Raw genomic sequence first — 17,233 nt, forward strand, 5'->3', positions numbered from 1 at the left:
ATCACTGATTTTTACAGTGACTAATTGATGCCTCTCCCACTGAATTTCATATGTATTTTTCCTTGACTCTGGTCATTCTGACCTAACATACTGTACTTGAAAGCTCTTATTTTGATGTGTGTCTTACCAACTGCAGTTGTTGTATTTGGTTTGCCCTTTTTTTCTTTTTTTTACACCCAATAAACAATACTTGTTAAAAAAAAAAAAAAAAAAAAACATGTAACAGTATTTTCTTTTAATTTAAAACATTAGAGAAGTGGATAGTAAAAGGTTCTTAAAAATTGTACGATCTGATGGTGAATATACAGGGAGATTGTCTGCATTTGAGATCACCGCACAGAATACACACTTTATTACAATCTGCATTTGAGATCACCGCACAGAATACACACCTTATTACAATCTGCGTAGTTTTAAACATTTTTCCAAACTATTTTATAAAACCTCAGCCAATGTTTACAGCTGTATTGGATCTTTTATCACCAAAGCACATTCTACAATTCTATAGAATTACACTTAAATGTGCTTGACCATACACTCAGTGTGTGTAGGCAAATTCAAGACTGTTAGATGCATTTACCTGAATCTGTTGAATCAGATTATTAAGTGTATACTTTAAAAGGACCTTTGTGTTCCTAGATTTGAAGCATACATTTCTTTTCTTCCACCTGGTTATACAATCATCCCTGTATACTAATTTTAATGTGGCCAAATGGCTGCCAAGGGAATATAATGTGCAGCAGCACTGTGCATACCAGAGAACTTTTTTGGTGACTGCTCACTTATTAGCTTAAGAAAAATAACACACTGGCAAGGTGTTTTTACAATTTAAATATTAGGAACACCTAGTTTAATTGTAACTGAAATGGCACAAAAGCATTGTGTATCTTTGTATATTACCATAGGAACTTAAGGCATGCACATCAATCTGTGTATTTGCCAAGTCCTAATGTCCCAAAAAAGCCATATTAGCATGTTACACAATATATACCTTGTAATTCTGATGTTCGATAATAAAGAGCTAAGAACATATAAGAAAGTGGAAATAGTTGTATAACCTACCAAAGAGTGGGCAGCGATATATCCATGTGCACTCTTATCTGCAAAAATAAAATCAGCACTAATTAGAAATACCCTTACCAAATGTTTTGGGTTTTTGATTTATCCAAAATTTCTGATGTGATAAACATGTAGTGATATGATGCTTTGATATTACAATGTTTAATAAAAGCACAATGCACAATCATTTTCACTGAAAAGGCACAATGTGTCCTAAAAATAAATCTAATCAAATTTCACCATAAATGGCCTTTTTGATGTTGTATCTAAATAACTTTTTGAGTTAAAAATTATTTGAATCCACTTGCTAGTGCTTATTGTTTAGCGCCAGACTGAGAAAACGCACCAGCCTGTACAAATCAACTTAAAGTAAATCACAGGAATCCACTAACATTATCTCATAATACAGAGCTGAATACCCTCAATAAGGTTTAGAAAGTAGTCACAAAATGCAACCATGAGTTTAGACGTGTGGGGCATTTTAGATAAAAATGCTAAGTGGAATTGTTTTGCAAAAAACTAGCAAATAAATATACCTCCAGACGTAAAGCTCATATACTTCTGGTTGTTGACAGTCTCTTTGGAATCATAAAATTTGAGGACATCTAGCACAGCCTGAGGGTTCTTCTTCTGCTCCAGTTTGGTGATGTTTGAGGTTTGCAGTAGTCTCGCCCATTGTTCTGGGATTCCCTGTGGGAGAGAAGACAGGGCACCATTTTTGTCCCATTCTCCAAACACCAAAATAACAGTCTCTGAATACACTGGGAGAAGGTTGTATTATTGAGACCTTGGTTTTGCTATAAATAAATTACATATACAGTCAGTCATTCTCTAGTAAAACACAAAGCTAAAACCAGGATCCCAGATGAAGAAAAAAAGAAAAGTAAAGTAAATTATGGCTGTGAGACAAGGTGCATGAGTAATGTGTTTAGACAGATGTAACTAATGTCTAAAAGATGGCAGAAAGGGTTAGCAGTGGTTATGGTGGTAAAGTGCAGACATGACAATCCATACAATGGAGTGGCGCTAAATGTGTATGATCCATCTTGGAATGAATAAGGCAATGGTGTGTGTGTATATATATTTATTTTTTTAATATCTACATTTCTGAAACGTAAAAGTAGTGGAAAGACTAAACACATGGGCCTTATTAATAAAAAGTGGAGCAAAAGGAATGTTGGAATATTGCCAAACAAGATACCAACATACGCAATAGCTTGATAAGCAACACTTTCACTTTTGTTTTGATTATATAAAGAAGAATCTGTACCTAAATATGGGGAGAATAAGGTGGATTACATTGGATTTTCTGTGAGACTGGACAGAAATGCAACACTATTTTTTTTTAACTAAAAAGGGATAAACAAGTAATAAAAGCACCTTTGTTTTTGTTTTTTTGTTTTTCTTAATTCTTACTAGTTTGTACGCTTACTACAAATTATACTTCTCTAGCAATGTTAATAATGATATAAGATTTATTTTCAAATGTATAACCATGTAGTCTAAAAAAGTAAAGTCTAATATGCATTATGTATCTAGGGTGGTCTTGTAGAGAACAATAAAACACCAACAGTATCCGATACGGAAAGTTTAGTTTTGCTGGGCACCAATGGACTGAATTACCCACTTATCTCCTAGACTGAGAGGGTGAGAATTCCCTGCAGTACTTTGCATTTCCACCTTCTCCAACACAACCATAATATAGATGCTAATAACTCACAGATTATCTGCTGACCTATTTGTTTATTATACAGAAAAGAAATATCAGGGCGATGTGACACCATTATTTGACTTTTGTACCGGCTAAAGCTGTGAGGGTCTGGCAACTGTAGCTATTATTTTTGATTTTATTAGGAATGAAAAAAAAACACAGAAAAAAATAAATAAAAGCGACAAACTATAAAGCTGAAATATAAGTTTTGGATGGAATTGGCTTTTAAAGATAAAATAATGGGATTTTTGACTTACCGTAAAATCCATTTCTCTGATGTTCATTGACAGACACAGCTCCTTATCATCTTGACCATTGGGTTATACTGCCCCCTACAGGAGTAGGACACTAGGCAGGAAAAAGCTTGACTACGCCTATGCGGCAGTCCAAGGGGGTATACTCCCACTCTCAACCATAGGCACTCCGTTTTTTTACAAGTAGTGTCAGAAGAAAGCCAACTCCACAGAGGGGTGGGTGCTGTATATGTCAATCAACATCAGAGAAATGGATTTTACGGTAAGTCAAAAATCACATTTTCTCTTTCGTTCATTAATGGACACAGCTCCTTATCATCTTGATCATTGGAACGTCCCAAAGCAGTGTCAAACATGAGGGGTGGGAAACAGCAAGAAAAACTTCCCAAGGCTAAACCTTAGCCAACCAGGTAATATGGAGCTCAACCATAAACAACTGGAGCTCACCTGAAAAAACAATACAACCCCAAAGAGGACCAGGTCCTCTAAACAGAAGCCTGCAAAACCTTGCGGCCAAAAGAAGCATCCGCAGATGCCAACACATCCACCTTATAAAACTTTGTAAAAGTGTGCACAGACGACCAGGTGGCCGCCTTACAAACCTGCAGCACCGACGCCTGATGATGAAAGACCCAGGAGGCACTAAGCACCTGAGTAGAGTGCGCCTTAACAGGAAAAGAAGAAACTTGACCCTTAATTGAATAGGCCTGAATCACTGTCTGATCCATCTGGAAATGGTCGCAGCAGAAGCAGCCAAAATGATTCCGAGGTTCATCAGTGAGTACAAATAGTGAGTCTGACTCCGTAGAACCACATCCAGGGAAGGCAAGGCAATTTCCTTAGGATGCTGAGGCCTGGGACATAGGGAAGGCAACACAATCTCTTCATTCAAAGGGAAATCATAGATGAACTTTGGAAGGAACGACGGACAGGGACGAAGAACCACCTTATCTCTGTGAACCACCAGATAGGGTGAACAACTAGAGAACGCCGCCAGCTCCGACACCAAGCCACCAAAAAGGCCGCCTTTTGGGACAACGTAAGCAGGGGAACCTCAAGAAGACTTTCGAAGGGAGGTTTCTGAAGAACGGACAGGACCAAATTAAGGTCCCACAGTGGCAATGGAGACCGCACTGGAGGAGCCAAGTGTTGAACTCCCTGGATAAAGGTACGCACCAAGAAGTGTGTGGCCAATGGACGTTGAAAGAAAACCGCTAAGACCGAAAACCTGGCCCTTGATGGTACTCAAGGCCAGGCGCTACTCAATCCCACCGTTGGAGGAAAGCCAATATCCGAGCCACCAAAAAGGAGCGAGGGTGAACCCCAAGAGACTCCCACCACGCTATGTACGTCTTCCAAGTGAGATGGTAGATCTTTCTAGAGGTAGATTTTCTAGCCTTTAACAGCATAGGAATCACTGATTCAGACAAACCTCTATCCTTCAGCACCTGGCTTTCAACAGCCAAGCCATTTAAAGCCAGTGACTGTAAAGCAGGATGGAAGATTGGCCCTTGGGACAGCAGATCTTCCCTGAAAGGAAGTCTCCAAGGAGCATCAGCGACCAGCCGTACCAGATTGGCATACCAAGACCTGTGAGGCCAGTCTGGAGCCACTAGAATAACCGGAATCCCTTCTGCCGTGATCCTGCGCAGGAGTCTTGGCAGAAGTTTGAGAGGGGGGGGGAGGCGTAAATCAGACGATACTGGCATCTGTGGCGTCGGCTAGAGGATCCTGAGACCGTGCCACAAAACCTCTGTACCTTGCTGTTGAGAGGAGAGGCCAACAGATCCATCTCGGAGCCCACCCGAGACACAACTAATAAAACACCTCCGGATGAATCGACCATTCCCCCTGGTCTAACACCTGTGGACTGAGATATTCCACTTGCCAATTTTCCACCCCTGGAATGTGTACAGCAGAGAGCTGGAATGAATCATTCTGCCCACCTTAGAATACCGGCTACCTCCCAAACCGCTTGTGCCCTCTTGGAGATTGACAAAGTCTGAACGCTCGGAATTCCATTAGATTGATCGGCAATCTGGACACCTCCCCGCCCGGACAAGCTGGCCAGTACAGGGGGAGAAAGAATTTTCCCTGTCGAAGTGCCGAAGAACGAAGCCACCAGATCAGGGACCCTCTCGTACCCTGGCTCAACAGGATCAGATTATCTAAGAGATTCTTGTCCCATTTCACCAGGATATCTCTGCAGAAATCTCTGTGCAAACCGAACTGCCTCAAAAAGGTAGACACCATCAGGCTCAGCTCCCACATGCAAGCCCGGAGGGATGACCGTCTGCTGGACAACAAAACCTGGATTACCTCCTGCAATTTCTGGAGTTTTTCCAGAGGAAGAAACACTTTGGCTGAGGTCAAGTCCAGAGTCAGACCCAGAGAGTCCAGACTTGTGGACGGAACCAGAGAAGACTTCTGAAGGTTCAGAATCCAACTGAACACCCTCAGAGTTCGCAGAGTAATCTCCAAGTTGTCCATCAGAGCAGCCAGAGACTTCGCTCGCAGAAGAAGATTGTCCAGGTAACCCAGTACAGCGATCCCCTGCTGACGCAGCAATGCTAGTACCGGGGCCAACACTTTCATGAAGACCCGAGGAGCTGAGGCGAGACCAAAGGGTAAAGCCACAAACTAATAATGCTTCTCGCCCACGACAAAGCGGAGGAATCGCTGGTGACCGGCGCATATTGGAATGTGAAGGTAGGCATCCTTGATGTCGATAGAAGTGAGAAAATCACCGATGTAGGGATGCCACTGCCGTGTGAATGGACTCCATTCAGAACTTCTGTACCCGCACAAAGCGGTGAGGGCGCCCCTTCATGCAGAGGAAGCCTTGCACGCAGGTCTGGAAAAGCCCGCTCATGACTTGCCAATCCAGGTCCTCCTGGAGGCTCTGAAGAATACTAGATCCCTTATCTTGAGACCCTGAGGGATGAAAAGGCCTCTTATGAGCTGAGAACAATGGCCTCCATCTGTGACGGGGCTCCTTGCCCTTGGAAGCCTGGGGAAGAAAAGTACTCTCCCCCCCACTGAGGCCTTTATTGATGTCATCCAATGAATCTCAGAACAAGGCGATCCCCCCACAAATGGGAGATTAGATAAGGCCTTCTTAGAAGTCTGATCCGCAGACCAGCATTTCAGCCACATGATACCACTGCTGAGAATGACAGTCTGGAAATCAAAGGAGCTGCATCCAAAGAGACATCACAGACAAACTGTAGCCCCTGGACCGATTGATCCGCCAGCTCCGCAAAGGCAAGGGGAAGCTCCCCCTCCAGGTCCCAGCATAAAATTTTAGCCCACTCTGTCAGGTTTGCGACACCAGGGCAATGGAAAATACCAGCCAAAGTGCCGAACCAGCCACAGTGAAATATGGTGAGTCAGAGCATTCGACCTCCTATCAGCCGGATCTTTAAAGGCTAGGGACTCCTCAACCGGAATTAAGCTGGCTTTTTTTAACCTGGAAACCGGCGAGCCCACTAAAGGTAGGACCGTTCATTTTTTAAGCAGGGAATCCTCGTAAGGATACCGCATCATGCTTAGGGACCGCAAAAGTGCATTTTGGACAAGCCCAATGTTTAGTGACAATATTATCAAAGTAAGCGGGAAAGGGGAACACGCTCGCCGCCTTGGAGGTCCTGTGGGTGTCAAAAGTGACCGGCGCCTCTGACACAGCATCAGCCACCTCCTCCAATTTTAAAGTTTCATGCACTGACACAATCAGCTAATCCACCAGCACCTTTTCATGTGCGGCTAGAGGAACAGAGGAATCATCCTCACTATCTGAGCACGCGGGCTGCGTGGACACAGACCCAGAAGGGCAACTCGAATCCGTGTAGGCCGAATCTGATTCAGGATCTGATGAGACAGATGAAGCAGGTGAAAGCGGGGGAGGCTTTTTGCTAGCCCATTTTACCAGGACCAAATCCACCTTGGACACTAAGTACTCCAGAACCGCTGTCAGTGCAGTCAGGGATTTTTGGGAAGCCTTAGAGGGGTATCAGGTGGGGAAATGTGCTCCAGGGACTCCCTTAGAGAAGAGGGGGACCCACACAAAAAAGTGTATAACACTGCTAGGGACACTCCCACCGTGCTGGTGGCACCACAGGGCCCAGCACAAAGCTATAGCAGAGAGAGGGAGATCAGGAAGAGAAAGATCCAGGAGTCACCACTAGAGGATAAGGAGGGGCTCCCACTACCAAAATCACAGTTGATAGCTTCAAAAACATGGCCGCTGCTATTTTCAATGAGAAAACCACAAGAAAAAGTCTGCCGAGGCTACACAAACATGGCCGCCAATCTACAGCGCAAAAGGCCACAAGAAAATGGCGGTGCTGCGCGGCTCCCGGGTGCCCAACGGGGACCCAAGGTGCACCTAACACGATCCCAGCAGGAAGGAGGGCCCTGGTAGGAGCCCCCCCTGGTACAGTCCCCTCCAAAACATTAATGGTCCAGGGGCGCGCTCCCCCCACCCCTATCGCCAGCTTGACACCCCAAACTGACCTGAAAAGGTATGGCCACCCCATGGGAGGGGAGGGAAGAGGGGAGGGAGAGTGTGGGCAGAAGGGGGGGACGCTGCATGGGAATGAGGGGAACCCAGGGGTCCGATCGTCCCAGGAAGGGGCCCACATCCACCCCAAAAACCTCCAGAGTTAGAGGAGGGACAGCTACTTACCATACAAAGGAAAAGGGTGGGCACCGCTCCTGACAGACCACGGCTCCATCGGAATGGGGGGGGGGCTGTCGGCCAGGAGGAACATTGCGACTCAGGCCGAGGCAAGGTCGTATGTGCCCTCATGAAACGTTTAACTCGCAGGCTAGCCCCCGTCCAGTGGAGCTATGCCGCAGCCGACCTAGCGTGGAGCTAAGGCCTGCGCTGGCCAGACTGGGGTAACCCTCTGGATCTAGATTTTCCAGTCCGTCGCCCAGTCTGGCAGTTGATAGTGGTTTCTCACAGGAACAAAATTATCAAAGATATGGAAAAAATTCCATTAAAAAAAAAAAAAATGCCAGGACCAGTGATCCCAGCAAGGAACTAGGTCCTTACTCCTGACTAGGCAGAAAAAAAACGGAGTGTCTATAGCGGAGAGTGGGAGTATACCCCCTGAGACTGCCCCATATGTGTAGTCAAGGTTTTTTCTGCCTAGTGTCCTACTTCTATAGGGGGCAGTATAACCCAATGGTCAAGAAGATAAGGAGCTGTGTCTGTCAATGAACGACAGAGAAACAACATTTTGAATCGCTCTATGCAAGATGGAACTAAACAGTATATTCTACACTGCAATCTTTTACCATGAGTATCTTTATAAACTTCCTCTGCTGATACCGTGCTATAGTTCTTTCACTATTAAGGCCTGTACTACTTCAGTTACAATACTGGACTCCCACTACAATAGATATAATGATTAAATCCACTCTAAACGAATAGCCACGTTTGGTGCATATTAGGATTTTATTGTCTCTCTTACCGAAACTACCAATGCTGCCCCCACTTTGACGATTATAAGCATGTCATCCTATTAAAACTAGGTTTCCTGAATTTGTTCTAATTTCCAGTACAGATTATTAGGGATGGGCTCAGGCGTGTTTGTAGTCCCAATCCACTTAAAGCGGAGTTCCACCCCTTTTTAATACGTTGGATTACATAGATGTATGTAATCCCCTTTAAAACGACTTTTACCAATGGAAACTTTTTTTTTTTTTTGCTAGTAAATACCTTATTTTCTTGTTTATTCCTCCTCTCCTCACTTCCGGGTCCGATCGGCGATTCACAGTGTGTGCTGGGATGTATTCCATGTCAGAAATCGTGCAGTATTACCCAGGAGCTGAGGTGTACTGTGTGTATTGAGGCCGTGACCTGCCCCGCCCCGCCTCCTCTCAGTGAGTTGTACTGTATGCATTGTATTCAGGCCGTTCTCTGCCCCGCCTCCTCTCAGTGAGCGAGGACTGAAAGCATTATATCCTCACTGAGCTCACTGAGAGGAGGCGGGGCGGAGGCGGGGCAGAGCACGTCCTGAATACAATGCATACAGTACAACTCACTGAGAGGAGGCGGGGCGGAGGCGGGGCAGGTCACGGCCTGAATACACACAGTTCAGCTAAGCTCCTGGGTAATACTGCGAAATTTCTGGCATGGAATACATCACAGCACACACTGCGAATCGCCGAATGACGTCATCACCGATCGGACCCGGAAGTGAGGAGAGGAGGAATAAACAAGAAAATAAGGTATTTACTAGCAAAAAAAAAAAGTTTCCATTGGTAAAAGTCGTTTTAAAGGGGATTACATACATCTAAAGTTACGAAAATGGGTGGAGCTCCACTTTAAGCAAAGGAAGCCAGGAAGCCCTCAGTGCACACCAACAATCATAGGTGGGTACGCATTTCCCGGCCCGCAGTTGCTCATACACATGCTGCCTATGATTGGCAGTGCGCAGTGAGGGCTTCCTGGCGGGATTGCTCAGGTGGGTTGGGACTATGATCTGAACACGCCTGAGGCCATCCCTACAGATTATATACAGGGCAACCTGCCTCCTTGTTTGATTTTTTTGTTTACTTCAGGTGAAATTTGTTGAGCGAGGGGCTACAGAAAAAGGATACCCTGCAATCAGACTGCTGATAGATCATTATTCAAGAATCAGGAGTTAACAATACTGGGTGAACTTAGCCTTTAGATTTAATAGGGACAGCTACCAATATATCAGCAGAATCCAGCACTCCTAATTCATAGATTAAATCTCCTAATTCAGACACCCAAATCTTAAATATTTCAGTTTTTGGTCAATTTATAAGAGTTACATTATACCTCTCAAAGACTTATGACAAAGTTGGTGAGATCTTTGCACTTACGTTTCCAGATATGCACATTTGCCAATGCTACAAGAGGATCCATCACTTCCAGTTTAACTTAAAACTATGCTAACCGATTATTCAGCAGGAGGCCCAAGAGCAGTCAGAGGTGGTTATTTACTAAAACTGGTGCACATAGAATCTAGTGCAACTCTGCAGAGAAACCTGCAGCTTCCAAGTTTTGTTAAAGCTTAATTGAACAAGCTGAAGTTAGAAGCGGATTGGTTACTATGCACAGCTGCATCAGATTCTGTGTGTACACCAGTTTTAGTAAATCTCCCATTATGTGTATACAAAATGATCATATACAAAGCAAATTGCAGTTATATAAAGATATATGTCTGTTGCCGGACTTAAAAGACAGTGACCAAGCTTGAACTCCATGGGTAGGAGCTATGGTAAACTGGTCAATGAAATGTGGTAAACTGTAACACGGTCAATATGTTACAATAAGTAATTTAGTCAGTTATATCAATTAGATGATTCGTGATAACTCATACATTTGGAGATCTTAAATATGTTTAAGGGCTCTTTCACACGGGCGGTCCAATCGGATCCGCCTGTCAGTTTTTTAGGCGGATCTGATCGGATCCTCCATGCAGCTCTATGGGGCAGCGGGTGTCAGCGGAGGTCACCTCCGCTGACACCCGCTGCCATCCGCATCCGATCCTGTGCTGAAATCTGGACGGATGGAAACCCTATTTTTCCATCCGTTCAGTAATCAGAGCGGAGCGGATCTGATGAGAGCGGACAAGCGGTCCGCTCTCCTCCGATCCCCCATAGAGGGCAGGGGGTGCTGAGACACCTCCCTCTCCGCTCTGCAAGTGGAGACGGAGCTGTCATCCGCCGGGTCAGCGGGGATCGCGGATCGATCCCCGCTGAGCAACACGGATCCACCTGCGGAGGCGGACCGTGTGAAAGAAGCCTAAAGCTGTCCCAGGGCCTGACTCAAACTATGTCCAAAATTCCCTTGATACCGAATAAGAGAAAAAAAAAGAAAAGAAAAGGAAAGTGGCAATTTCTTCTATACTCATCAGAGCATCCTATGTGCTTCATACATTTACCTAACGCTATGAGCCTATAATATTATTAAGCATCACCTACCGAAAATGCCCACCTATAGAGATTCTTATAGGATTTCTATAACCTTACATACAGTGAGGAAAATAATTTGATCCCCTGAAGATTTTGTAAGTTTGCCCACTTACAAAGAAAAAAAGGGTCTATATCTTTTACCATAGGTGTATTTTAAATGATAGAGAGAATATCAAGCAAAACTCCAGAAAAAACATGCTGCAAATGTTATAAATGGAGTTGCAGTTCAGTGAGTAAAATAAGTATTTGTTTCCCCAAAGCAAACATGACTTCGTACTTGGTGGAGAAACCGTTGTTGGCATGCACAGAGGTGAGACGTTTCTTGTAGTTAGTTACCAGGTTTGCACACATCTCAGGAGGGATTTTGGTCCAATCTTTTTTTACAGATCTTCTCTAAATCTTTAAAGTTTCTTGGCTGTCGCTTGGCAACTCAAAGTTTCTGCTCCCTCCATAAAATGTATTTAGGATTAAAGTCTGGAGACTGACTAGGCCACTCCATTACCTTAATGTGCTTCTTTTTGAGCCACTCCTTTGTTGCCTTGGCAGTATGTTATGGGTCACTTTTATGCTGAAAGACCCATCCATGGCCCACCTTCAGTGTTCTCATCCAAGATGTAACAATACATGGCCCCATTCATTGGCCCCCTCAATGCGGCAACGTCTGTCTGTATCTTTAGCAGAGAAACAGCCCCAAAGCATAATGTTTCCACCTTCTTGCTTGGCTTTAAGGATGGTGTTCTTAGGATCATAGTCAGCAGTTTTCTTCCTCTAAACACAGCAAGTCCCCCTCCTCGGCATATGTAGTCATGCCAATGAACATCTAAATGATTCAGAGAAGGATTGAGAGAAAGTGCTGTGGTCAGAGGAGACCAAAATTTAGCTCTTTGGCATTAACGCAACTCACTAAGTTTGGAGGAAGAAAAATGCTGACTATGACCCTAAGAACACCATCCCTACAATCAAGCACCGAGGTGAAAACATGGTGCTTTGGGGCGGTTTCTCTGCTTAAAGGTACAGGTCGACTTTGCCGCACTGAGTGGCCAAAAAATAGGGCCATGTTTTTTAAAATCTTGGATGAGAACCCTCTTCTCTCAGCCAGAACACTGAAGATGGGTCGTTGATGGGTCTTCCAGCGCAACAATGCCCCAAAACATACTGCCAAGGCAACAAAGGAGCGGCTCAAGAAGAAGCACATCAAGGTCGGAGTGGCCTAGTCAGTCTCCAGACCTTAATCCTATAAGAAATTTATGGAGGGAGCTGAAACGTCAAGTTGCCAAGCGACAGCCAAGAAACCTTTAAAGATTTAGAGAAGATCTGTAAAGAAGAGTGGACCAAAACATGGTCACCAACCACCAAGAAACATCTTACCTCTGTGCTTGCCAACAAAGGTTTCCCCACCAAGTAAGAAGTCATGTTTTGCTTGGGGATCGAATACTCTTTTTACTCACTGAACTGTAACTTCATATATAGCCTTTGTTTTAGGTGTTTTTTTTTTCTGGATTTTTGGTTGATATTTTGTCTCTATCATTATAAATACACCTATGATAAAAATTATAGACTCTTAATTTCTTTGTAAGTGGGCAAACTTACAAATTCTGCAGGTGATCAAATAATTATTTTCCCCGCTGTAATGGAATAACTGATTATCTAATTTCTCCAAGCAAAATATGACATTAATGGTCATTTACCAAGGCGTGTATGACAAAGTATAAAGAGAATTATGTATATATGTCTTTGATGCCTCCGTCTTTTTTTTTTTTTTTTTATAGAAATGCAAAATTGCACAACAAATGTGTTAAATATTTTAGAAAAAATGCAAGTGTGTACTTTATTTTTCCAAATATCTGTAAACAAGACCGTTATTTCCCATCCATAACATAATACCCTGGTCTATATGGCCAACTAACACATCTCTGCTTGCTGTTAAAGTAACTTAAGCTTTCTCCTACTTTCAATAAGTCTTTTGCATTTTTGTGATAAAGATAAAAAGACAAGGCACCTCTAAGTGCAGTAGGCGCTGAGTATTTATTAGGTTAAAAGTATAAAAGCACGCACATTTGGTAAATGTGACATGGGCATAGCGAAGATCTGTCTAGAGTCTTCCTATCCGCTTTGCTAAGTGGATGGTAATATGGTACACATGCCAAATACGGTTTCTTTATGAAAATATTCATACATTTTAGACTGGGCCTCTTCAGGACAAATGTACTTACGCATAGACAGTCACAGAAGGTTGAATCTAAAGTGTAACTTTAAATTAGCTTTACACATACATTTGTGGTCAACATTAATATAAATCCATAATGCTTTCTGTTCTGTAAATGCAGAGACAGGTGGTTACAAAGCACCTATGGAATTCTGTATTTCCTATATACAGTATCTCACAAAAGTGAGTGCACCCCACACATTTCTGTATGTAATTATTTATATCTTTTCATGTGACAAAACTAAAGAAATTAAACTTTGCTACAATGTAAAGTAGTGAGTGTACAGCTTGTATAAGTGTAGATTTGCTGTTCCCTCAAAATAACTCAACACGCCATTAATGTCTAAACCGCAGGCAACAAAAGTGAGTACACCCCTAAGTGACAATGTCCAAATTGGGCCAAACGTGTCAATATTTTGTGTGGTCACCATTATTTTCTAGCACTGCCTTAACCCTCTTGGGCATGGAGTTCACCAGAGCTTCACAGGTTGCCACTGAACTCCTCTTCTACTCCTCCACGATGACATCACGGAACTGGTGGATGTTCAAGACCATGCGCTCCTCCACCTTCCATTTGAAGATGCCCCACAGATACTCAATAGAGTTTAGGTCTGGAGACATGCTTGGCCAGTCCATCACTTTTACCCTCAGTTTCTTTAGCAAGGCAGTGGTAGTCTTGAAAGTGTGTTTGGGGTCGTTCTGTTGGAATACTGCTCTGCAGCCCAGTCTCCGAAGGGAGGGGATCATGCTCTGCTTCAGTATGTCACAGTAAATGTTGGCATTCATGGTTCCCTCAATTAACTGTAGCTCCCTAGTGCCAGCAGCACTCATGCAGCCCCAGACCATGACACTCCCACCTCCATGCTTGACTGGAGGCAAGACACGCTTGTCTTTGTACTTCACACCATCTGAACCAAATAAATTTATCTTGGTCTCATCAGACCACAGGACATGGTTCCAGTATTCCATGTCCTTAGTCTGCTTGTCTTCAGCAAACTACTTGCGGGCATCATCTTTAGAAGAGGCTTCCTTCTGAGAAGACAGCCATGCCGACCAATTTAATGCAGTGTGCATCGGATGGTCTGAGCACTGACATGCTGACCCCACACCCCTTTACCTCTGCAGCAATGCTGGCAGAACTCATAGGTCTATTCCCCAAAGACAACCTCTGGATAGGACGCTGAGCACATGCACTCAACTTCTTTGGTTGATCATGGCGAGGCCTGTTCTGAGTGCAACCTGTCCTGTTAAACTGCTGTATGGTCTTGGCCACCATGCTGCAGCTCAGTTACAGGGTCTTGGCAATCTTATAGCCTAGGCCATCTTTACGTAGAGCAACAATTCTTTTTTTCAGATCCTCAGAGAGCTCTTTGCCATGAGGTGCCATGTTGAACTTCCAGTGACCAGCATGAGAGAGGGAGAGCGATAACCCCAAATTTAACACAACTGCTCCCCATTCACACCTGAGACCTTGTAACACTAATGAGTCACATGACACCGGGGAGGGAAAATGGCTAGTTGGGCCTAATTAGGACATTTTCACATAGTTGTGTACTCAGTTTTGTTGCCAGCCGTTTAAACATTAATGGCTGTGTGTGGAGTTATTTTGAGTCGAAAGCAAATTTATACTGTTATACAAGCTGTACACTCATTACTTTACATTAAAGCAAAGTGTAATTTCTTCAGTGGTGTCACATGAAAAGATATAATAAAATATTTTACAAAAACAGGAGGGGTGTACTCACTTTTGTGAGATACTGTATCAACCTAATCCACTGAAGCCCCACCATATTATTTGCAACAGATAAAGCTCTTAGTGAAACAGACCTAACAACACTAGTGAAGATGCTATAATCAATGCTGCAGGATGGCTGTAATTTAGACTCTTTGAAGTTTTTATGGGAGACCCAGGTAGTCAATTAAAACAGCGAGGGTAGGAGGTTTCAAGAAAATATTGTTCGCAAAGTGAACACTCCTGCATCAGTGGCAAGACATGATTGTCTGGTAACAGAAAAGCACAGCTGGTTGTAGATTGAAAAGGGAATGCAATAACAGAGTGGCCCTTATATTAAATTGCAAGGTCCTACTATGGAGTAGAGCACTAGTATTTTTAGTATTATTCATTTCCAAGCCAGTGGAGGAAGGAATATGAAGAAGACGGCACTAGCTTATCTCTAAAGAAACAGCAGTTGGGCAAACACCATCTGCAGAGCCACATGCAGGAGAATATAGACTAACTTGCCTAAAAAAGCTGGATCAGGTAATGCTCATCTGAAGTGTATAGCCTGTCTGGGTAGAACTAATCTTACAGAAAACATGACATTAGCTAACTGCACCTAAAAAAATGGATTTTTGTAAGAACTTACCGTAAAATCCTTTTCTCTTAAGCTCATTGACAGACGTAGTCTTCTTGATTCTCAAGAGCTGGGTTATGTTGTCTCCGCAGGAGTAGGACTAGGCAGAATGACAAAACGTTCTGGCTCCACCCTAGGGGGCAGTCCCTGAGGGTATATCCTCCCTCTCTCTGCTACAGGGAATCAGTTCTGTTTAAAGCAGTACAGAGAAATTAACCCAACCCAACTCAATGATAGAGGGGCGGGTACTACGTCTGTCAATGAGCTTAAGAGAAAAGGATTTTACGGTAAGTTCTTACAAAAATCCATTTTTCTCTATCGCTCATTGACAGACGTAGTCTTCTTGATTCTCAAGAGCTGGGACATCCAGAAGCAGTGCCACAAATGAGGGGTGGGATTGACAAAATCAAATCCAATCTAGTAGGCCCAACCGGTGCCAAACTAGAAGTTTTAAAGGCTCATTATAAACAAAGAATGAGACTAAAGAAAAATTTTCCAACGGAAAAAACCCTCGAGGTAGACCACTGGTCTCCTCAAATTGCGGCCTGCAAAACCTTGCGGCCAAATGAGGCATCAGACGATGCCATTACATCAACTTTATAATGTTTAGAGAAGGTATGCACCGACGACCAGGTAGCCGCCTTGCACACCTGGACCACTGACGCCTGATGGCGAAAGGCCCATGACGCACTAAGTGCCCGAGTGGAGTGCGCCTTAACAGGGAACGGGGGCTCCCGACCCTTAATAGAATAAGCCTGCACTACCGTCTGTCTGATCCATCTGGAAATGGTCGCGGCAGATGCAGGCAACGCCTTTTTGGGTCCATCTGGGATCACAAAAAGTGAATCCGTCTTGCGAAACGAGTCTGTCGTTTTCAAGTATACCCTGATCGCCCGGACCACATCCAAGGAGTGCAAAGCAAATTCCCGAGGATGACTGGGCTTAGGACACAGGGAAGGTAATACAATTTCTTCATTCAGATGAAATTCTGAAACCACTTTTGGTAGGAAGGATGGATTCGGACGAAGAACCACCTTATCTCTATGAACCACCAGATATGGTGAACGACAAGATAATGCGGCCAGTTCTGACACCCTGCGTGCAGAAGTAATAGCCACCAAGAAGGCCACCTTCTGGGACAACGTGGGTAGAGGAATCTCCCTAATATCTTCAAAGGGAGGTTTCTGAAGAACCGACAACACTAAATTAAGATCCCAGGGGGGTAACGGCGCGTGCACTGGCGGAGCCAGATGTCGCACCCCCTGGATGAAATTCCGCACCAAGGAATGAGTAGCCAAAGGCTTCTGAAAGAAGATGGCTAATGCTGAGACCTGACCCTTGATAGTACTCAAGGCCAGTTTCTGCTCAACCCCTTGTTGCAGAAAAGCCAATATTCGACTAATCGAATAAGACCGATGACGGAACCCCAAAGGTTCACACCATGCAATGTAGGACTTCCATGTGCGATGATAAATCTTTCTGGAAGTCGCTTTCCTTGCTTCAACTAGAGTAGGAATAACTGAAGCTGACAAACCTTTGTCCTTCAGCACCTGGGTCTCAATAGCCAGGCCGTTAAAGCCAGCGATCGTAAAGCAGGATGGAAGATCGGTCCCTGAGACAGTAGATCCTCTCTGAGAGGAAGTCTCCATGGGACGTCCGCCACCAGTCTGACCATGTCGGCGTACCAAGCTCGACG

At 44.0% G+C, this 17,233-nt stretch overlaps 1 protein-coding gene across 6 annotated transcripts in view; it reads right to left on the reverse strand.

The window, feature by feature from the left end:
• PAK3 (p21 (RAC1) activated kinase 3) overlaps window positions 1–17,233 on the reverse strand; it is a 337,291-nt gene that overhangs the window by 69,856 nt on the left and 250,202 nt on the right. For all 6 annotated transcript variants that reach the window (XM_082264390.1, XM_082264388.1, XM_082264392.1 and 3 more), the window contains 2 exons: window positions 1,596–1,749; window positions 1,063–1,100 (listed from right to left, as the gene is read on the reverse strand). In XM_082264390.1, coding sequence (XP_082120516.1) covers window positions 1,063–1,100; window positions 1,596–1,749 — 192 coding nt within the window. The remainder of the gene's footprint in view (window positions 1–1,062; window positions 1,101–1,595; window positions 1,750–17,233) is intronic.

Source organism: Pelophylax lessonae, assembly GCF_965119305.1.
Source record: "Pelophylax lessonae genome assembly, chromosome: 7".
Taxonomy (NCBI): Eukaryota; Metazoa; Chordata; class Amphibia; order Anura; family Ranidae; genus Pelophylax; species Pelophylax lessonae.